The 22,190-nt window shown below is 52.1% G+C and overlaps 1 protein-coding gene across 3 annotated transcripts in view; it reads left to right on the top strand.

Moving 5' to 3' along the window:
• LOC140912365 (integrin alpha-D-like) overlaps positions 1–14,882 on the top strand; it is a 29,066-nt gene extending 14,184 nt beyond the window's left edge. Inside the window, exons 11-29 of one of the 3 annotated variants that reach the window (XR_012159280.1) lie at positions 1,408–1,548; positions 1,846–2,052; positions 2,186–2,316; positions 4,747–4,904; positions 5,075–5,229; positions 5,395–5,526; positions 6,145–6,218; positions 6,479–6,620; positions 7,023–7,136; positions 7,685–7,764; positions 7,922–8,005; positions 8,157–8,235; positions 8,484–8,591; positions 8,834–8,917; positions 9,066–9,179; positions 9,395–9,487; positions 9,657–9,767; positions 12,620–12,960; positions 14,814–14,882. Coding sequence is in view for 2 of the 3 variants with exons in the window: in XM_073346633.1 (XP_073202734.1) it covers positions 1,408–1,548; positions 1,846–2,052; positions 2,186–2,316; positions 4,747–4,904; positions 5,075–5,229; positions 5,395–5,526; positions 6,145–6,218; positions 6,479–6,620; positions 7,023–7,136; positions 7,685–7,764; positions 7,922–8,005; positions 8,157–8,235; positions 8,484–8,591; positions 8,834–8,917; positions 9,066–9,179; positions 9,395–9,487; positions 9,657–9,767; positions 12,620–12,766 (2,154 nt within the window). In the remaining variant the exon portion in view is untranslated. Of the gene's footprint in view, positions 1–1,407; positions 1,549–1,845; positions 2,053–2,185; positions 2,317–4,746; positions 4,905–5,074; positions 5,230–5,394; positions 5,527–6,144; positions 6,219–6,478; positions 6,621–7,022; positions 7,137–7,684; positions 7,765–7,921; positions 8,006–8,156; positions 8,236–8,483; positions 8,592–8,833; positions 8,918–9,065; positions 9,180–9,394; positions 9,488–9,656; positions 9,768–12,619; positions 13,041–14,813 lie in introns of those variants that run through there. The other 2 variants (XM_073346633.1, XM_073346634.1) reach the window with 2 other exon arrangements.
• The last annotated feature ends 7,308 nt before the right edge of the window (positions 14,883–22,190 follow it).

The raw sequence follows: 22,190 nt of genomic DNA, 5'->3' as shown, positions 1-22,190 counted from the left end.
GCACTGGAGGAAGCCTGTAAGCTTTTGACATGGTGCAATATTTGTGTTTGGCTTCACCTTCAGGAACGATTCGGTCAGAGAGCCTCAGGAAGGGGTAAACTTGACTGGTTTAGAGAACTGCACCACAGCTTACATTCAGCATCTCTCCCATAATCCACTTCTGTTACCTTCACTTACAGTCTAGACGGAACTCATAAGGTGGATACAGACAGAGGCCCAGACCCACCAAGGGACTTAGGCATTGTGATGCTGCATGGAGGCACCTGCCTCTGCCCGTGATCGATGAATGGGGGGAGGGGAGAGAGAGACACGGGCACTCTTCACCTACCCCACATGTTGAGTCTCATCCAATAGGCATGCTCAGAGCTGCCAAGATATTCACAAACCAGCTGGAGGAGACAAAGAGAGGATTCCCTTACAGCCTAGGGGTTAGAGTCCTCACCTAGGACACAGGTGACCCATGGTTCAAATCCCTGCTTTGCCTTCTTAAGAAGAAGGATTTAACCATGTAGCTTCCTCTCTCAGGCTGTACGGTGGTTGTGATTTGCATATGTTCTGTGGCCCAACTGACACTTAATTACTCAATTAACAGGGGAGACTGAGGGAGTCCATATCAGAATATCCCACAGCTTAGGGGTTAGAGCACTGAACTGAGAAACAGCAGGGTCCTGTTCAATTCCTTCTCCTCTGATGACACCTACCAGAGGAGGAGTTAGATGGAGGAGTGCCTGTCTTCCCCGAGTTTGTGGACCATGCTGGGATGGCGGGGGGAGGGGGAAATGGGCACTGGGCAACTGCATGTTTAGAGTAAGACAGTAAGGCACAAGCCCTGCCATTGGGACAGCAACAAAGGAGCTTCTGCTGCAAAAACGTAGGCACCGAGTCAGTTTAGGCACCGACAGGGGTCAGCAGCAGCCAGGCAGAGGTTTTGCTGCTCACAGAGGCAGTTAAGTCCGGGGGGTTAAGCACATACGTACCTTTGTGGATCTAGGCTAGAGAGACTCAGGCAAGGAAATAACATTACTAGTGATATTAACAGTGTCTGAAAAAGATCACACTACATTAACAAAGTGAATTTCTCTAAGCTCCAATTGCCTATTCGTGCCACCTAAACAAAACTTACAACAGTGGCTCAGTCAGTGAGGGACTTGACTTGTGATAGCCCAGCCTCTAAAAAGAATTGCACCACAGTTAGCATTCAGCATCCCCATCCCTTCAAGATCTAGCTGCCTGTCTGTTCAAGAACACTTACAGAGATAGCCCCACCGGCTGCACTTTGGGAGGGTGAGGCTAAAGATGGAATGGACATTGGGACTGAATCCTTATCCCCAGAGGGTGGGAAGGGTTTCAGTGGGAGAAGAAGCAGGAGTTGACTAAATTGAGGGGGTGGCTTATCTGCCTCTCCAGATTGGCTCATATTTCGGGTGTACACTGTGCACTGTGGACCTCAACAGAGATGGGAACACGGACCTGGTTCTAATTGGAGCCCCCATGTACCATACACCCCTGAATGGAGGACGGGTCTATATCTGCCCGATCGACTTGCTGGTAAGAAAGAGGAGCGCAGCACTGGGGAAGATGGGTGGCCTGGGGTTCTTGTTTGCCTGGACTGCCGTGATGCTGTGACAATTAGTATTGCAGTAGGGGGCATGGTGCTTCAGGAAGCGGGGTAGAGGCTCAGTAGGGGGCACTCTTCCCTCCCAGTCAGTTCTGGCCCCAGTGCCCCAGAGTTGGGGGTAGGGCACACTGTGCTGCAGAGAGGAAAAGGAGCTTGCTAGGGATCACTCTCTGATGACAGCAAGTGCTGATCCTTTCTCCATGTGTCTTTTTGGATTGGGCCTGCAGGGGACGACGATGTTCTGCAACAAGACACTACATGGGCAGATGGGGGAAGTGTCTGGGCGCTTTGGGGCCAGCATGTCTGAAATCGGGGACATCAGCGGGGACGGACACACAGATGTGGCCATTGGGGCTCCCATGGAGAATGACAATCATGGGGCCTTGTACATCTTCCATGGGGAAAAGGGAGGTCTCAGTCCCCAGTACAGACAGGTGAGCCCAGCTCCTGCGGGGACGGGTCAGTACACAGCCCTGAAGGGACACCATGGGGCCCACAGCCCCTTAGTGCCCATTATACAGTGTACTCACCCCTTCTGCATCCCTTATTGCTCTCTCTGCCCCACAGCGCATCGAGGGGTCACGGTTTCCCAGCAGGCTGCACTACTTTGGCCAGGCCGTCAGTGGTGGGACAGATCTGACGGGGGATGGACTGCCGGACATCGCAGTGGGGGCACAAGGGCAGGTCCTGCTGCTGAGGTAAATAACGTTGCACTGCTCCAAACGACAATCTCAGGCCTTGTCTACGCTAAAGCATATTTTTGATATAAATTATTCCAACGATCTGAAAGTGTAACAATTTCATCCCTATTCCATGTCCACACTGCGGTCCTCGTGTCAGCAGAGCGCATCCACACTTGGTACAGTCGCACTGAGAGTGAGAGCAGTGCACTGCGGGTACCTATCTCAGTGTGCGACTCGCCACATTCCACAGCTGGGTGTTATGTGATGGTGGAGTGGATCACAGTGCATCATGGGTATGGAATCAATGTCCCATGATGCAGTTCTTTCCGTCACAGCAGTCTATGGGCTTTTGACTGCATTCTGTGGCATTTTTCAATGGTTCTTGTTTACTGTGAGCCTGCCATCTCCGTCTGAAAAGATGGATCCTGCACTGATCTGTACTGTTGTGATAACTACTGCGAACAAATCGTGGATGGTCATGCAGTATATCATGAGCTCCCAATCTGAACAGGAACTAGAGATGCCTGACATGCTGTGTGCCATGGAAAGAAACAACACAGATTACTTTTGGCATTCATGGAGCAGCTGAACACAGTGGACTGTCGCTTTTGAGCTTGGGAAACAAGCACTGATTGGTGGGATCACACTGTTATGCAGCTCTGAGATGACGAGCAGTGGGTGCAGAACTTTCGGAGGCAGAAAACCACCTTCCTGGGACTGTGTACGGAGCTCACCCCAGCCCTGCAGTGCAAGGACACCAAAGTGAGAGCTGCCCTCTTGGTGGAGAAGTGCATGGCAATTGCAGTGTGGAAGCTGGTGACCCTGGACTGCTACCAGTTGGTTGTGAATCAGTTTGAAGTCGTGAAGTCGATTGCAGGGGCTGCGTTAATGCAAGTACGCAGGGCCATAATTGAATCTTGCTATGAAGGACCACGACTCTTGGCAATGTACGTGAAATAGTGAATGGCTTTGTAGAAATGGGATTCCATAACTGCGGAAGGGTAATAGATGGAATGCATATTCCAATTTTGGCCCTGGACCATCTTGTGATGGAGTACATCAACAGAAAGGGGTACTTCTCCATGTTATTTCAGGCACTTGTAGATAACTGTGAGTGTTTTGCTGACATCAGTATGGGGTGGTCTGCGAAGGTGCATGACGTGCGCATCTTCAGGAGCACCAGCCTGCACAGAAAGCTGCAAGCAGGGACTTTCTTTCCAGACCAAAAGATTCCAGTGGGGGATGTTGAAATGCCCATCGTGATCCTGCTAGACCCAGCGTATCCCTTACTCCCATGGCTCATGGAGCTTTAAATGGGAAACCTGGACCGCAGCAAGGAGCTCTTCAACAGCAGGCTGAGTAGATGCAGAGTGACTGTGGAATGTGCCTTTGGCACATTAAAAGCAGGCTGGCGATGCCTATAGGGAAGGTTAGATCTTAGTGAGGAAAACCATTCCAATGGTCAGAGCTGCCTGTGGGGCTAAGGGTGAAAAGCTTGCCTGGGGTGGAGTGCTGAGCCAGATCACCCGGCGGCTGATTTTGAGCAGCCAGAAACCATGGCTACTGGAGGGGCACAATGAGGGCTATTCGAAACAGGGAGGCTTTGAGGCAACATTTTGAGAATGAGAACCAGTAATCTGCCATGCTTCATTAAGCTCAGTTATCTGTAGTGTAGACCAGGATGCACACAGTAGCAATACATTGTGTGTGTGTCTGTCTGTCTGTCTGTCTGTCTGTACTGGAGAAAGGCACAATGATCGCTTTGCTGCAGGGCCAGCGAGTTGCATGAGCCTGTGGTGCTCGAGCTCCAGGAATATTCCGGGCCTGGGGGCCCGGCTCCACCAAAGTTTGGGTCCGAGTTCCACCGCTGGCCCCACACACCTCCCCGGTTCCTCCCCCGCCCTTGCTCCTCTTGGCTGAGGTGGCTGAGGTGGGGCTGAGGGCAGGGGAGTGCTGGTGCAGGGGTGGTGGTGTTCAGGGCACTGTGGATTTGTGCGTGAGGGTGCCGGACATCACGTGTCCAGGGAGTGTGGTGGTGGGGGGCTGTGTGGCACCCCAAACCCCCTCCTACTCCCAAACTCCCTCCCAGAACTGGCACCCCCTCCTGAACCCATACGCTCTGCCCCAGCCCAGAGCCCACACCCAGCACCCAAACTCCCTTCCAGAGCCTTAGGCCGGTATGTGTGTGTGGCGGGGTGGGGGTGGGGGAGGACAGGACTTAGACCTGTTCTGGGCACCACCAAAAATTATACAAACCTGCTGCCCCTGCTTGGCTGCTCCCTTCTCTGCCCCCCGGCATCTCCTCTAGTAGAGCTCTATATCCATAACTTGTCTCCATGGGGTGCTGTGAGCACCTCCAGGCTGGGTGGGAGGCTCAGGGGAGGGAGGGGTCCTGGCCCCATTGCAGAGAGCAGCTGGGTGATGGTTCTGTTCCCCCCATGGCAGGTCCCGGCCGGTGCTCAGAGTCGGGGTCTCCATCAGCTTCCAGCCCCCCACGATCCCAACCTCGGCCTTCGACTGCCAGGGGCAGGAGCAGCTCAACACAGAGGCCAGCAAGGCGGAGGTCTGCTTTACCATCACTAAGAGCACCATGGACAGCCTAGGTCAGGCCATACCCCCCACCCCCCATTCCCTTGCACTCTGAGCCAGCCAGTTCCCTGCCCTGGAGCTGGACTGGAGCTAGTGCCCCGTAGAGGGGAAAGGCCCCGTGTCCCATTTCCCCTTGAGGTTCCCACTCTGTCTCTCTCTGTCCCTCATTTCCCCTCCCCCGTAGGTGACAGGATCTCCAGCACCATCCAGTACAGCCTGGCCCTGGACCCCGGGAGGACTAATATCCGAGTCACCTTCGACTTCACCAGCCCTGTCCTGAGCAGGGAGCTGCAGCTCGGCATCGAGACGAGATGTGAGACGTACCGGATAACATTTCCTGTGAGTGTGGGAGAGTCCTAATTTCTTTCCCTCCCACTGTGTCTGCCCCTCCAACTCTGCCCCTCGCTCCCAAATCACCCAGAGAACAAAATCTCTCCGGGTCCCACCCAGTGCCCAGCCCCCCATTACCCTTCAGGGGCCCGACATGTCTCTCTGTCTCCCCAGCTCTGCCCAGAGGACACCCTGACCCCCATCACCCTGCATCTCAACTACACCCTGACGGGGGATCCCATCACTGCTGCCAGCCGCCTCAGACCCATCCTGAGCGAGGACTCTGCACTGGTGTCTGCAGGCTTGGTAAGGTGCCAGAGCCGGGCCTCGCGGTGGGTCTGCTGCAGGGATCGAACCAGTGACGTTGGCATTCCAAAGCGAGAGACTGCAAAGTTCAGAGCCAGCAGCAGCTTCCTAAACCCCTTCCAGAGTGCAGGCACTGGGGGGCGACAGAGACGGAGGCCGAGTTTGCCTTGGCTACGGACCTGTCTCCGCTGGGTGGGAACATTCCAACTTCTCCTCAAAGTTCCCAAAATTTCTGTCCAAAAACCAAAATATTTTTGGCTAAAAACATGATTTTTGCTGAAAATTTTTCAAAACTTATTTTGGCCAGAGCCCCTTAGAGGGGAAAGGCCCCACGCTCTGTTCCCCATCCCCCCGTGAGCCAGGCAGGCCCCCTGCCCTGGCACCCCTAGAACTGTGATACTTTTTCTGGCCAGAGCCGGGAGGGGAAGGGGGAGGAGGGGTTTGGGTGAGTGGGTGGGTAGCAAGGACAGGGCTGATGATGGGTTCAGCTGTCCCCTGTGCAGGGGACTGGGAGGTGCTGGGATAACTGGAGGGCCACTGGGTCCCTGCAGTGTCGCTCTGGCAGATGGTGCTGCAGCCCTCTCCCCATTGACCCCTGCCCTCCTGGCCTCCCCCCAGCTCCTGTTTCAGAAAGACTGCGGCACGGATGGCCGCTGCGATGACCAGTTAGGAGTCTCCTTCAATTTCTCTGGGTAAGTCACAGAATCCTCCCCACAAAAACACCCGCCATGGGAGGACCCGTCCAGCTTGATCACAGTTTGGATTTCCAGTGCTGATGGATCCTGGGTGGGGGGCACTGCTGTGGCGAAGATTGCAGCACTGGGGTCCCTGGCTGGGCACTGTTTCAGGAAGCTCGCAGCACTGCGGTCCCTGGCTGGGCACTGCTAGAGGAAGTTCACAGAGCAGCCAGGGCACTGCCCTGAGGAAGCTCACCCCTTTGTCTCCCCCTTAGCTTGAGCACCCTGGTGGTGGGCATTAGCCCTGAACTCAACATCACCGTCTCCATCGAGAACCGCGGGGAGAATTCCTACAGCACCACGGTGCGGTTCTTCTACCCGGCCGCGCTGTCCTACCGCCGGGTCCTGCTGCTCCAGGTACCCCAACACACCAGGCATGAGGGGCAGGCTCTGCAGTGGGGAGCCGTGCTGCAGAGAGTGGGCAGGGGACTTGGCAGGGGATGCTGCTCTGCAGGGAGCAGGTGGGGGGCTCCGCAGGGGGCACCATGCAGGAGAGAGTGGGCTGGGAACTCAGTCTGGAGTGTCGTGCTGCAGGGAGTGGGTGAGGGCTTGGCAGGTGGTGTCGTGATGCAAGGAGAGGGCAGGGGGCTCAGCAGCGGGCACTGTGCTGCAGGGAGTGGTCAGGGCATCAGCAGGGGGCGCTGTGCCGCAGGGAGCGGGTAGGGGGCTCAGCACGGGGTTCTGTGCTCCAGGGAGGAGATGGGGGACTCAGCAGGGGTCTGTGGCCCTCTGTCTCACTGGCTGGTCCCCTGTGCTCAGTCTAACAGGAGGCCCCTGGCCATTAAGTGCAGCTTGGCGGAGGGCTCAGAGGAACAATCTCAAAGGAACAGCACCTGTCACATCAACCTCCCCATCTTCTGGAGCGGGGCTGAGGTAGGGATGGGCCCTGGCCTGTGGACTCCCCAGGGGTGAGCCCAGCTGGGAGCAGAGAGGGGCAGTTCCCAGGAGTCAGCCCAGCCCATGACAAACAATGTGCTGGGGAAAGTGCCCGGGGGAGCCCAGAGAATCAGTGCAAATAGAGCCCTGAAATCACTCCAGGGCTGGGGTCCGGCCCTGCCGGGGCTGGAAGCCAAGGGCCAGACTTGAGGGGCTGGAAATCAGGCTTCACTGGTGGAGAAAAAAACAAAGGGAGGGGCTGTTGCCTTCCTCATTTGGGGTCCTTAAAATGACGGTGAATGGGGTGTTGCCATGGCATGGAGCCGGCTGAGATCTCTGGACCCCAAACCAGGTTAACGCTGTTTAATGTTGGACAGGGACAGGGTCATGTTAACACCATTTGCCACTCTGGGACCATTTGTTCTAAGTTCATACAAAAGCCCCCCACCGTCCTCTGTGCCTGCCCCGCCCCCGCAGTCTCTGGCAGTTCCCCAGGCCCTGAGTCCACTGGCTCTCTCACCTCCCCACCCCGGTGTGTTTTCCAGGCCATCTTTGTCGCCACTTTCGCTGTCTCCTCTGAGGCCGACCTGGGGGACAGGCTGCAGATCACGGCCACTGCCAGCAGGTGAGGGGGCCGTGCAGGCCAGGGGTGGGGTGGGGGGGCAGTGGGAATGGGCCGTGCATGGAGCAGGACGATGCAGAGGCCTGTGGTGCAGCCTCCCTGCACAGTTAACTGGCTCCATCTCCTCACATCTCTCCCCTTTGCCCTCCCCTCCCCACAGTGACAATGGCGGCCCCATCACCGAGCGCATGATTCACCGGGCGGAGCTGCCGGTCAAGTACGGCATCTTCCTCATCCTCACCAGGTAGGTCCGTGCAGAGACAGAGGGGAGAGCGCCCCCTACTGAGCCCCCATCCCCGCCCCCTGCAGCACAGCGTCCCCACCCACCGCCACTCTCCAGCCCCATCCAGCACACTCCCGTCTCTCTCCTTCCTTCCGTCCTTTTCCTCCCCCAGCCTCGAGGAGTCGACCAAGTACGTCAACTTCTCCGCCGAGGACGCAGGGACAAGTATGCCAGTGACACATGGGTACGAGGTGAGGCCGGCAGCACAGAGTGCGAGGGGGGAGACCGGGCAAGAGGGAGGGAGTGGAACCGCCTGAGTCAGATTTAGTGGCTTAGAGCACAGAGAGATGAAGGTGGGGGTGGGCAGGGAGCCAGGACTCCTGGGTTCTATCCCCAGCTCTGGCAGGGGAGTGGGATCTGAGGGTCAGAGCGGGGGCTGGGGATCAGAGCTCCTGGGTTCTCTTCCTGCAGTGCCCTGTAGCGAGTCTGTTTCTTTCAGGTCAAGAACCTGCAGCAGCGAAGCGTCCCCATCTCGGTCACGTTCCAGTTCCCCGTGGAGCTGAGCGGGGTCCGGGTGTGGGACGCCTCTGAGGTTGTCCCCTCCAAGGTACCTGCCTCTCCCTGCCCTTGTGTGTGTGAGATGGGCCCAGTGACACCTGCTCAGCCCTACAGCGCCCCCTGCTGGGACAGGCTGCCTGGGGGAGAACGACCTTCCCCAGGTCCTTCCCCAGCCCCTGAGCCAGCCAGTCCTGTGCCCTGGTGCCAGATTGGTGCTGGTGCCCCCTAGAGGGGAAAGGCCCCATGTCCCATTCCCACCCCCATTAACACCGTGTCTGTCTCCCTCCCCAGCCCGAGCTGGCTCAGTGCACCAGTGAGGCTGAAATGCCGGGTTCGAAGGACTTTGTGAAGCAGATGAGCGAGCGCCCCCTGCTGGTGAGTATGGACCGGTGCGGATCCCAGCCACTCTTCTCCCTCTGCACTAGCTCAGACAGCAAGTACTATAGATAGACCCAGACCCGCATGGCTATGCTGAGCCCCTGCACACCCCCTGCCCTACCCGGTGATATCCTTCCGCCCCCAGGACTGCTCCGTGGCCACCTGTAAGAAGATCCGGTGCAGAATCGCCTCCCTGGAAATGCGGCAACCGCTGGAGTTTGTGATCAAAGGGAACGTCAGCTTCCAGTGGGTCTCCCAGGTATGAGAGCTGCCTCTGCCTCTCAGCAACAGGCGAGGAATCCCCCCCATGTGAACAGCCCCTGAGCCCCTCCCCAGAGCTGGCTGCATCTCAGTGCCGGGCAAGTGATTGCTCCGATGTGAACAGCCTGTAAATTGCTCTGGGTCCCACTGGGACAATGCTCCGGGCTGGTTTGTGCCATTTCTGGTCAGGGACGGAGAATTTCTCTGTTCCAGACTCAGCAGCAGAAAGTGAGTCTGGTGAGCGAGGCCCGGATTGAATACGAGGAGAAGAAATACACCCAGAAGGAGGGATTCGTCCAGCGCCAGGTACCAGAGTGACCTCGCCCGGGATAGAGAGAGCATCGGCTAGTGGGGGAGCCAGGACTCCTGGGTCCTGTCCCTGCTCTGGGAGGAAGTGAGGTCTGGGGATTTAGAGCAGGGGTGGATGATGGTGCCAGGACTCCTGGGTCCCCATCTCACACCTACTCTCCTCCAGGTGCAGACGTTGGTGGAGCGCTCCGAGGTCTATAACTACCTGCCCATCATCGTGGGCAGCAGCGTGGGGGGCCTGATCCTGCTGGCTCTCATCACCGCAGCCCTCTACAAGGTGAGGGGGGCAGGGTTTGGACCCCTCCCCCACTGCCCATCACCCTGGGGGTGGGGCCTGTGGTTCTCCCAGCTGGTGGAGAAGGGGCAAGGGTCTTTCCTTCAGAGGTTCCCACAGCCTGTCCCTCCTCCTCCTCGACCATGGGCCTGTGTGTGTCTGGCTCTCACCATTTCCCCCGGCTGTCTCCTTCCAGTTCAGCTTCTTCAAGCGCCAGTACAAGCAGATGATGGAGGACGCTGTGGAGGGCGAGGGGCCTCGCCTGACCCAGATTGCAACCGCTGGCAACCCCCCTGCTTCCGATGCCCCAAAACAATAGCCCCTCCCCCATGCGCTCCCCTAGATGGGTCACAGAACCCCCAAATTTTAATTGCTGAAGCTGGGCACCCTCACTCTGCCCCCCTCCTTGTCCCCCTTCCCCCACAGGCACGAGTTGCCAATCTTAGCACCCCCCCCCGGCTTTGCCTCCCTCTGGGTTGCTCCAGACCCAACCCCAACCCCTTATGTTTGCCACCTCCAAGACGCAGAAAGACCAGCCACTGCCAATCCCCAACCAACAAAAGAGGTCCGAGTGCCAACTCGAGCTAATTGTAACTCAAATTAGGCTGGGCAGAATTCTATAAACCTTTTTATCATTTTAGTGGAGCACACTGAGGATACGTTCACAGGCATTTTTTTTAGAATTCTATTGATTTACATTTTGATGTGGAAAATTGTGGGTTTAAGCTTCCCACCCCCATTTTTATCAATTTAAATTATCCTGGTTGTGGGAATTTGTGTGTGTCGGGAGTCAGGCCATATGTGATGGTCAGACTGTTATTTAATGTCAGTAGAGGTTGAGATTCAGAAAGGTAAAGCTTTATATCGATGCTTGAAAGGACTGGATTTTTATTTGTAAATGTTGAATTCATCACACACAGGCAAACTGCTGACAAAATATTTCTATCACGAATAATCAAAAATTTCCACTTGAGAACATATCAGAGTTTGATTTAAGGCTATATATTTTGACACAAGATGTTAATATTTTGTGTTTGAATAGTTATAAAATGTGACCTTTTAAAATCAACATTTGTTGTCTTTACAGAATTTGGGTTTGATTCCCCACCGCCCCCAGTAATTTTCCACAACTGAAAATTTAAATGAATAAAAATAAAAAAAATTTGCTCAGAAATAAACAGGACTGTCCATGGAAATTATTTTAAAAAAAGAATTCTGCCAAGCCTATTTATAACATTTAAAAACACAAATTGTCAACATCACATGTCAAATTGTACAATGTAATTATCCTGAAAGCAGCCCCAGTGACACCCACATGGCCACACATTTTCTACACAATAAGGTGGGACACTAGAAAGTTCTCCAGGAACAGCTTTCTTTCTTTGTCTAGCTGCATGTTTTGATTGTGATCGACGGAAACCTTTTCCCTTGGTTTCGGGGGGTGCGCGGTAAAACTGATATTTGCTGACAATTATCACTAAAAATCTCATTGTCCCAAGCTAAAACGTGGAGTAAGCGGGCAACAAAAATGACCCCCAAACCTCTATATAGGTTTTCCTATGCTCTCTTAGGGAATGACAGATCCTCAGAGTGGCATTCTCCTGCCCTGGTGAGATACTAACAAATACATAAAGGATGAATGGCGCTTCCCTTTGGGGAATAGAAGAGTTGTTCAGTGGTGAACAGGGGTGAGGCTCTGGCCCTTTTCCCCACAGCTGTGACCACAACTGTTCTTTCTGACACGTAACTCAGGGAGCCCTTGCCTTGCTCATCATGAGCCCCCACACCTGGCGCCTCACAGGAGCTACAGCCCGGGAGGGAGCCTTCCCCCCAGCATCCCCTCCCAGAAGATCCTGCCTCTCCCACCCTGCACCTACCCCTCCCTGTTGGTGAGCTGTGAGTGAAGCTCACTACCTGGCGCTGAGAGGAGCTGCCGTGGTTCGGCAGGCTGAGTAGGGCCAGCTGCACTCCCAGCCACATGTCTTGCATGGTAGATACAAATTCACTGCACGGGTGGCTGTCCATACTCACGTCTGGCAGAGGGACATCAAACCCCCATATGATAATTTTTTTCACTGGCAACAGGCAAGACAGGACAAAAACCGGGCAGGCCAATTAAAAATCATGCAGGAGGCAACACTATGTGGGACGCTCCAGATCCATATCCTGATGCCCCTTGCTGAACTTGAAACCTCCCACCCAGAGCATCCCTGGCAGGGCTGGGAGCCAGGACTCCTGGATTCTATCCCAGGAGCTGTGGACGGGAGTGGGGTCTAGTGGGTTAGGGCAGGAGGCCTGCTTTTGGCCAGCATCAGAGCCACGCTTGGCACAACGGTGGCCCATCCTCGGCCAGCATCTGAGCTGCGCTTGGCACAACGGGGACCCTGATCTCAGTTGGGGCCTTGAGGTGCTACTAGGTTACTTCCAATAAAACCAAGCTTTCAAAGTCATTCGCCTGCCTTGTCTGAAGTCTCAGGTCACTTCAAACAATCTCTCAATACTGTGTGTTTGTGGGAGTGAAAGGGGCTGTGCTGTCCAAGCTTCCACACCACACAAGGAAATGAAATCACTTTTAAAACTGATTGAAAAGGAAAAAATAAATGTCTCTGTCCCACAGGTTTAGCCTGAGGAACTCCCTGCCACATGTAGTAATGAGGCTGGGACCAAATACGTTCCTGTATTCACACCCTACGTACTATTGTAATAATCTTTGTACAAAGTATGCCTTGTGAGGTATAATTCGAAAACTCACAAGTTGTTGATTGTCCTGATAAGATATGTGTCTCAACATTGTATGTAAAGTTTTATAAGATTTCCCTGTATGATATTACTGACCCGTGTTCCCAACTCCACAGCCTTGCTCACGCAGAAGATGGCAACCAGGTGTGGTCTCGAGAAAGGAATGTGCCTCCCTGAATTTGCATTTAATCAGTAAATCGTCTTCAAGAAGAAGGGAAACAAAGGAAGCTCAAAGGTGTGAGGAAGAGCCAGCTTCCACATAAACTCTGTGTGTCCTAGTCCGCAGCTGGAAATGTTTTTCAAGAGTGGGACTGAAACTATAAAAAGGAGGGACAACCCCTCCTTTCCTGCCCATGGCATTCACTACACCTGAAGAGAGAAAGGAAGCATTCACTGGATGCTGAGGAAGAGGGTCTGATGTACACAGTTTGATCTGGAAGGCAGCTGAAAGCATGTGGTGAGAAACTTTGCTTGAAGAGGATATAATTTAAGTTAGACACTAGTAAACGTTTCATCTTTATTTTCTTTGTAACCATTTCTGACTTTTATTCCTCATTAGTTGGATTCACTTAAAATCTCTTATTGTAGTTAATAAACTTGTTTTATTGTTTTATCTAGTCTAGTGTGTTTGAATTGAAGTATCTGGGTAACTCTCTTTTGGGGTGGTAAATAGTGTGCACAGGAATAATCTTACAGGTATAATGGACTTAATATAATTTGTAGTGTCCAGGAGAGGGCTGGGCAGTACAGGACATAGATTTCTGGGAGAAAATCTAAAACTGGGTGTGTATTGGGGTCACCCTGCTGTATAACCCAGGCTGGTGAGAGCTAGAGTGTAACCCAGGTGTGGTTGGCAGGCTGCAGTTACACACTGACACTCAGGGCTGGCTTGCATGCTCTTAGGCTGTTTGTGAGTGGCCCAGGTGGGAATTATTTTGGCGAGACTTTGTAAGGCACTCAAGGCTGCAGGGCTGGGGGGTGACAGAGCTGCTCATTAGCCTGGATTGTACCCTGGCATGCCAGAGATGTGTAAACAGGACTCTCACGTGGGAGTAAAGGGGTTCTATTCTCTCGGTGTTTGGCACTGGCGTGACCGCTGTCGGAATGCTGTGTCCACTAAGCAGTGTGACATAATGTCTGTGCCACTCAGGAAAGACAAGAAGTTCAGGCACTTCAGTGCTATAAGGCCTATGTCATCACTGCCGTGACATAATTAATCTAAGCAGCCTATGGTGTATGCTCACCCACAGTCATTCCTCAAGCCTACTATGGGCTTTCAGGTCCTAGAGAAGTGTGTTTCCCAGTTAATCTCATTAAAGTTCCTAAATTCCCATCCATCCTCTTGGTAGAGGGCTGGTGGGTTCATTTTGTGCCTCTTTAATGATAAAATATCAAGACATTTTTTTCAAAGCAGCTCTTGTTTTTTTAAATAGCAAGTCTTCCAGCCGCACTCGACACCCCTGCTTCCCCCTCTGTAAAGCTGAGCTGGTCACTTGGCCTCTGGTCTCCTTGCACCATAACAAAGACCTTGGAGGGCAGTGACAAGCATTCGTAAAGTGCTCCATATAGTAAATGGTCATTAGTATTAGTCCAAGGGGATTGTTCTTGACTTCTCTTTCTAGAACTAGTAGAATGAAAAAGGAAGCCCAAGAAGGGTGTTAGAAACTGCCCCTCTCCCCCATTTCCCAACCTGCTGATGAGTCTTCCCTTGTGCATCTAGTACAGAGCCTTGTGAGTTTCCTAAGTCAAAGTTCTGTCTGGGGCTGGAGGTTTTTGGGATACATTTTAGGGAATACTTAGTGTACAAAAGGACAATGGGACGGGCTTTAGAGCACCCAAACTGCTCTCATGCTTTCAGCCTAGCCAGATGATTGTGTGTTGGGGCAGGGCAGGAGGACAAATTTGATTCCCCTTGGGAAAATGACCATCACTGAAAAATCCTTCAATGTTCTCAGCTCCTGGTCTTTATTCACTTCCTATTCAGCCCAGGGTTTCCTTTTACAGTCTGAATGAAATGTATTTAGGTTGTAATCACAACCACCATTTCCTTATCTAACTGACATGCACTCCTGTAATGCTCACCCCTCCCCACCCTCCGAACACTCTCACAAATCATGGCTACATCTTAATCTTGTCCTTCATAACTGAATCTGGCCTTAGTGTCCTGAATTCTCTATGCTAAGATAGTTCTAAATTGCTGTTCAGTCTCTTCATTCTTTTAACCTTCTCCAGAACTAATCTGTCACGTGGATTTTGTCATAATTCAACAGATTATAATAAAGCCAGGGATATCTTGCTTTGTCTCTACAGCATTCTGGCACCTGCATGAGCGGCATGGAGCTTGCCCTGTGCTCCCCGTTGCAAGGAAGGTATTGATAAAGTGATGTGTGCCTTCTTGGCAGAGGGAAGGCCAGCTCCCTCTTTACAGATAAGTATAGAAAATGTGGCAGGGAAAACATCAGTCTAACGTGTGAGCTGTTTCTATAGGAATATCTAATAAGAAATTAACCAGACTGTCCACTGGGAGGCACTGTTACCATTACACACACAGCCGATCCATTTTCAAATTGCAGTACAAACCAGTCTCGGAAAGGTTGTGTTTCAGGCACACATGAGCTTTAAAAATCTAGGCTTCAGAGGGAGTCGTGCCAGACTATGGAATCATCAGGCCAGCTGTTTACAGAGGTGTCAAGGTTCCTTCCCCACTCTGAACTCTAGGGTACAGATGTGGGGACCTGCATGAAAACCTCCTCAGCTTACTTTTACCAGCTTAGGTTAAAACTTCCCCAAGGTACAAACTATTTTACCTTTTGCCCTTGGACTTCCACTGTCACCACCAAACATTTATCCAGGTTTATTTTATTAGGAAAGCGTTGTTTGGAAATGTCTTTCCCCCCAAAAATCCTCCCAATGCTTGCACCCCACTTCCTGGGGAAGGTTTGGTAAAATTCCTCACCAATTTGCATAGGTGAACACAGACCCAAACCCTTGGATCTTAAGAACAATGAAAAAGCATTCAGGTTCTTAAAAGAAGAATTTTAATAGAAGTAAAACGTAAAAAAGAATCACCTCTGTAAAATCAGGATGGTAAATACCCTACAGGGTAATTAGATTCAAAACATAGAGAATCCCTCTAGGCAAAACCTTAAGTTACAAAAAGACACAAACAGGAATATCCATTCCATTCAGCACAGCTTCTTTTCTCAGCCATTTAAAGGAATCAGAATCTAACGCATACCTAGCTAGATTACTTACTAAGTTCTAAGACTCCATTCCTGTTCTGTCCCTGGCAAAAGCATCACACAGACAGAGATGTACATGTGAGAAACAATCAATGTTTGTGCAAGCCAGGTTCTCTGAGCAGGGGGTTGGACTGGATGACCTGCTGAGGTCTTTTCCAACATAATCTTCTATGAGTCTATCATTCTAAGGGGTCTGGAGGGAAGAAACCTGACTACAGAAGACGTTAGGGTAATATGAGGGAGATGGCGGTGGTTTATTGTTAACAATAATGATCCCTGGGGTGGGAGGCTGGAGGGAGACAACCCCAGGGACTAAAGAAACTGAAGCCAACAGGAGCTGACAAAGAAGCAGCCTCAGAACTCGGCTTCACTGCTTCCCATCAGCCACAAAAATTCAGCACTGAACTAATTAGTGCTGATGTTAATGCTACAGTTTAACTATGACATTTGAACGCTCTGATATGATTCGCAGGAGGGAGGGGAGTTAAAGCCTCCCAGCTGTAATTTCAGGCTGTCTGCTGAAGACAACACCAGACTAGTTTGCACGTAGTTCTGGCTGTAAGATTAGCTTTGCAACCACAAGGGCTAGCAATTACCAAACCTCCACTAGTTTAGATATTATGGAGTGGTGGCCAGTGCACGGCAGTGAAGGTTGCAAGTGAATCGCTGGTATAAGCCTGACGTTAGCCCCACCCTAAAATCCATATAGAGGAATAACTGCATCAGTCAATCCTGCCTCTCTCTGGCCCTGATCTTCCTCTGTCGGCTCCTGGAACCTCTCTCCCTTCCTTTACGCTCCATTTCCCCCGTCACCCCAGAGCCCATCTCTGGCTCCCACTTTCCTAGCCAGCACCCCACAATCGCTCTGGTTCCACCTCTCTCTACCTCGCCTAGGGTTGACATATTTCAGATTCCCAAAAAGGGGGTGGGGTTGGGGGAGGCGGGACAGTTGGGGGTGCTGGTGGGGGTGTCTGTGTACTGAGAGGGGTACCTGGGGGCTGTTGGAGTATTTGGGGGTGCTGGAGGGGAGTGTATATTGCTGAAAGGGGGTGCTGGAGGGGGCATTTGGGGGTACTGGAGGGGTGTGTGTGTACTGAGAAGGGTACCTGGGGGTGCTAGCAGGGTATGTGGGGGAGCTGGAGAGGTGCATGTACTGAGAAGGTACCCGGGGGGTGCTGGAGGGGTATTTAGGGGTGTTGGAGGGGTGTCTGGGGCAGCCGGAGGAGTGTGTGTGTGCAGAGGGTACCTGGGGGGTGCTGGCGGGGGGACCTGTAGTGGGGGCACTGTTTGGACTGGGGGGCAGTGTCTCTCCCTGTCACGGTCAGCTGGCAACTGAGCCCGTGCGTTCCCTTCTCCTCACCACCAAGTCTCTGAAGCTTTCGCTTTCACTGTTTGTGATGCATTTTTAAAGCAACAACGTCTGCATTACTGAGCCATAAAAACAGCCATTAAGAAATGTCTTCCAGAGCAGTCATTGGGGTGGATGCTGGGGCAGCTGTCTCGGGACTGGTCTTGGGGGGAGAGCTGGGTGATGCTGTAGATACAGGTTTAACACTGGTGAAAGGCTTCAATATGATTTTAGCTGTTAGCTGAGATTGGCGTGAGCGTGGGTTTGGTTTGAGCTGGTATTAACAAGACAGCAGGACCTTGTTTTGCAAAAGTAAGGACTCTGCTGAGCCAAATGGTCTTAAGCTCTTCGGACTTTTTGCACAAAAGGACAAAGCAGTGTGACCAAAACCCCTCTCCGTTCTGAACCGTGTTTTGCAGGACAGCGGAAAATAGAAACGAGCTCATGGGCGGCCGGTGACAAGGCCGTTGGGGGAAGCTAGCCCCCAGCCCCTCCCCTTGTGCCCAAGGCCCTGCCCCATATGCCCCCCCTTCTGTCCCCCCTCCCCTGCAGGAGCTCAGAGCACCCCCACCACAGCCCCTGGCCCCAGCGCTGGACGACCGGGGGTGAGGCCCCAGGCTCGGTGCTCTGGGCGGCGCAGCCAGCCTCTGGATGGCATGGCCCAGCACCAGCTGCTCTGACTCCCTGCGGGAGGCAGGCCAGCCAGCCCCAGCCAGCCTGGGCTCGAAAAGGCAGAGAGCTCTGGGAAGTGCAGGAGGGGGCCTGGCCTGGGGGTGGAGTGTGGGCAGGGCCACGCTAGGCTGTTTGGGAAGGCACAGCATACCCCTGATTACGTAAGGATACCCGCTGCCCGTGTTCCCGGAGCTCTGAAAGGGGAGGGGGCGCATGCCTGCTGGGCAGCTGAACTCAAAACACTGAGCAGAGCGGTCACGGTGGGCATTGTGGGATAGTGAGGGAGGCCAGTTCTGGTGATATAACAAATGGCAGTGTCTACGCTGACGCTTTGTTGCTTTAACTTTGCAGCAAAAAGCTCGATGCCTCTCCTCGAGGTAGTTTTATTTTGTCAGAAAACAGCAGAGTTTTGCCACCAAAAGGAGCTTTGCAACGTGTCCACCTCCACCGTTTTGTCGGCAAAAGCTGCCTTTTGCGGACACAGCTGTGCAGTGTGGACAAGGCTTGAGCCTCCGGTGTCTTTCCCTCCTCTGCTGTCCCAGCTGCCCCCTCAATCTTTAGAAACTGGTGCCCTGAACCCCTGCAAATGAAAGTAAGACAATCAGTTTTTAATGTGACTGTTGTCCCTGCCAAGTCTTTCTCACTCAGGGACAAATCCTACACTCCATATTCAGGCAAAAATAACCTACTGGCTTCCGAGGAGCTTTGCCTAAGGACTCCATGAGTTTGCTAAAGTGGCCTAGGGAATAAAAGCTCATTTTTTAAAAAACAAATTGCAACATGGCTACAGGCAGCGGTGCTTGATTACAGCCAGTTGTTTTCTTCCTGATGCAGCTCTGGTTGGTGAACTGTGGAGGGGGAGATCTAATCTACGAATAAAAAAAGAGAAAAATTAAAGTTTTAAGTTTAATTTTTCTTGCTGGCTGGGACAGCGTTTCTAGGAATTAGAGCTGTTTATCAGAACGGTGACACCATGAACAAACATTAATTTTGGACACGGCTGTAGAGAGACAGGCGTGAGCCTGAAGTTCCCCTGCCTGTGACACAGCCCCAAGGGCGGAGGCCCACAAATGCAATTATCCAGGCCAAGGCCAAGCTTCCTGGGGAGCTCAGGGGGGTTTCTGTGGGCTCATCGGGGCTATGCAGGGTTCATGTTTGCAAAGTAACCACAGTAGCTTTTCCTTCAGAATGCCCAGGGGCTTGTATTGAGCATTTAAAACCCAATGTGCCCTATAGTATGCATACCTCACACTTGCCTTTGTACCATTTGAATACCTCCACTAATCACACCAGATAAACTGCATTTCTCTCAGTCAAAAACCAGATATTCACCCACCTGTGGTTTCCCTGCTCCCATTTCCCATTGGCCCCCCTCGCTGTGGCAAAGCAGGTCTGTCTGCTGACTGCCTAGGCAGAGTAGGTGCATCTGTGCAGATGCGCTCTGCCCCTGAGATCCTTTCCTCAGTGCCTCAGTAGCCGTGGGGTATCCTGGCTTACCTATGTTTGTCTGATCATTGTGAAGGGGTGTGTTACTGCATGAATAAATGGGGTTAATCCAGGAAGAGGGTGTCTGCACGTCAAAAAACAATGGCTTCAGATAGTCACCCAGCTACCAGCACTTAAAGGACAATTCAGGGGCCATTTGCTCTGATGTTTCTACCTTGGGTCCCCAGTGAGCCAAGCCAACAAGTTTGGCAAGCAGGGGGCTGTTCTGGGGTGCAAAAAAACAGGGTCTAATTGTGGTGCTGTCTCTCTCAGTGCATAGGTCATTGATCCTCTGGAGTTCCATCTGTTTTTCTCAGGAAGCTCCATGGTGTCTGTTTCTGTCTCAGGCCTTTTCCCCGAAGCGGGGGGGAAGCCTGGTTCTCCATTCCTCTCTGGAGTCTCCCAGGCTAGCAGCATAAATTATAAAATGTTCATGTCCGTTGTCCTAACCTGGTCTTCTTAAGCCCGGGCAATTCTTTTATTATCTAAAAAAAATGTCCTCTTTAAAAGTCTGTATCCAAAAATGGAAGAGATTCTCTGTTCAGGCCAAAGAAAAGGGCCTAATGCCTGATTCCTCATCCGTTGTATCCATATTAGACAATCTGAGGCATTTAAAAGTCTAGATCTGTCTCATGTCCACCTGGCTGGTACAGCAGCTCAGCATAGACCTGAACAGGGAGCTCGCATGTCCTCTCACGGCGGTATCTCAACGTTTCAGAAGTGCCTCCCCATTTCCTGTCTTGCACCGAGAGCACGGATACATTTTGGGTTGTATTATTGAGTGTGTTGTGTGTAAGAGACAGGAGCAGGGTGATGAGCTAGGTGTGGTGTGAAAAGTGGCAGGGGGGAGAGAGATGAATGCTGGGGATTTGGTTGGAGGGGCAGGATGAAATGTTGGAGGTGGAGAAAGTAAAATGGTTTTGTGGGTCAGAGACAAGGGGGTGGGAAGAGAGGCTGGAGGGAGCTGGCAAGAGCAAGAGGTAGAGAGAGGCAGTAGTTGGGGCACAGATGGCTAAGAGAACAAAGACCGACGTAGAGGGAGGTGAGCAGGGAAAGAGGTGCAGAGGGGGTAGAGGACCCATGCCCTTTGTACATAATCAATCTATTTTCAGCTCTCACTACAGTCAGTTCTGGCCTCCCCCCTTCCACACTTAATCACTTTCCCTACCTTGGCCCATTTCCCCCTCAGTCCAGTCAGCTTTTGTACCTCCAAGCCTCCTGCCCATGCAGCTCTTGCTCTCCCTCTGTCGCACCCCGGCACACCTCACACACCTGTACGTGCATTTTAGGCAGACTGGTTTTTGCTCTGTTCAGTTTGGCAGGTTTGCTGTAGTGAGGATGTGAGGTAAACACTGTGCAAACGTGGCAAACTTTGGGTTGTACACATCCCTAAAGCTCAGTGGCACTGAAACACCCAGACCTTCACACCCCTCTTCAGTTTTTACAGCATTTGGGAAATGAAGATTAGCACAGGTGCTGAGTTTTACTTTTGCTGCTGGGTGCTTTCCGCCTTCTGGTTTCACAGTGCACCGTGTACATGCTCCTGCCACATCCTGGTGACTTGTGGGTGCTGAGCACCCCCTATTTATTTTTGGGGGGTGCTTGAGCCCCAGAGCACCCATTGAGTCTGCACCTATGAACACAGGTGTGTCGTAAATATAAAGGGAAGGGTAAACACCTTTAAAATCCCTCCTGGCCAGAGGAAAAACACTTTCACCTATAAAGGGTTAAGAAGCTACGATAACCTTCCTGGCACCTGACCAAAATGACCAATGAGGAGAGAAGACACTTTCAAAGCTGCTGGGAGGGAGAAACAAAGGCTCTCTCTGTCTGTGTGATGCTTTTGCCGGGAACAGAAAAGGAATGGAGTCTTAGAACTTAGTAAGTAATCTAGCTAGATATGCATTGGATTCTGTTTGTTTAAATGGCTAAGGAAATAAGCTGTGCTGAATGGAATGGATATTCCCATTTTTGTGTCTTTTTGTAACTTAAGGTTTTGCCTAGAGAGATTCTCTATGTTTTGAATCTAATTACCCTGTAGGGTATGACCATCCTGATTTCACAGAGGTGATTCTTTTACTTTTTCTTCTATTAAAATTCTTCTTTTAAGAACCTGAATGCTTTTTCATTGTTCTTAAGTTCTAAGGGTTTGGGTCTGTGTTCACCTATGCAAATTGGTGAGGATTTTTATCAAACCTTCCCCAGGAAAGGGGGTGTAGGGTTTGGGGAGGATTTTTTGGGGAAAGACGTTTCCAGACAGGCTCTTTCCCAGTTTTATATCTGTTAGACCCTTGGTGGTGGCAGCAATAAAGTCCAAGAGGAAAAGGAAAATAGTTTGTACCTTGGGAAAGTTTTAACCTAAGCTGGTAAAAGTAAGCTTAGGAGGTTTTCATGCAGGTCCACACATCTGTACCCTAGAGTTCAGAGTGGGGAAGGAACCTTGACAAGGTGCCATCAGTGAGCAGTGTTGGAGTTATGCCTCTGTGTGTGCACGCTAGCCCAGCGAGACGATGGGACCACAGAATGTCCGCCTGTGGGGACTCCACACCGACTGCTAGTGAGTGTGCACACCTCTGAGAGCAGGCATCCTCACAGGGCTATGGTTATGGCTCTTAAAAGGGAGTGATGATCAGTGGATCCTAATCTCGCCAAAGTGCTGGCTCCTCTATAGCCTGGTATTGTCCCCTGCCCTCAGATAGTGCCCCTGTCCCAACTGTAGACTCATCTGTGGTCCATTAGCAGCAAGTTCTGTAGAAACTGATATTTACACCTCTGAGCAAGCCTGAGAAAGGCACAGTTGGGATCTCTGCTGATTTACCAAGAAATGGGACGGGAGGCTGGCAGCGACTAGAGTTAGGGGCAGAGATGGGGAGTGGTTGGGCAACGAGACTTGGTCTGGGAGCCAGGGAGGGAAGTGGTGGTGAGGGGATTGGGCAGGGG

This window comes from Lepidochelys kempii, chromosome 6, assembly GCF_965140265.1.
Source record: "Lepidochelys kempii isolate rLepKem1 chromosome 6, rLepKem1.hap2, whole genome shotgun sequence".
Taxonomy (NCBI): Eukaryota; Metazoa; Chordata; order Testudines; family Cheloniidae; genus Lepidochelys; species Lepidochelys kempii.
Note: the sequence above shows the minus strand (reverse complement) of the source record. Positions and strands in the feature narration are given on the sequence as shown.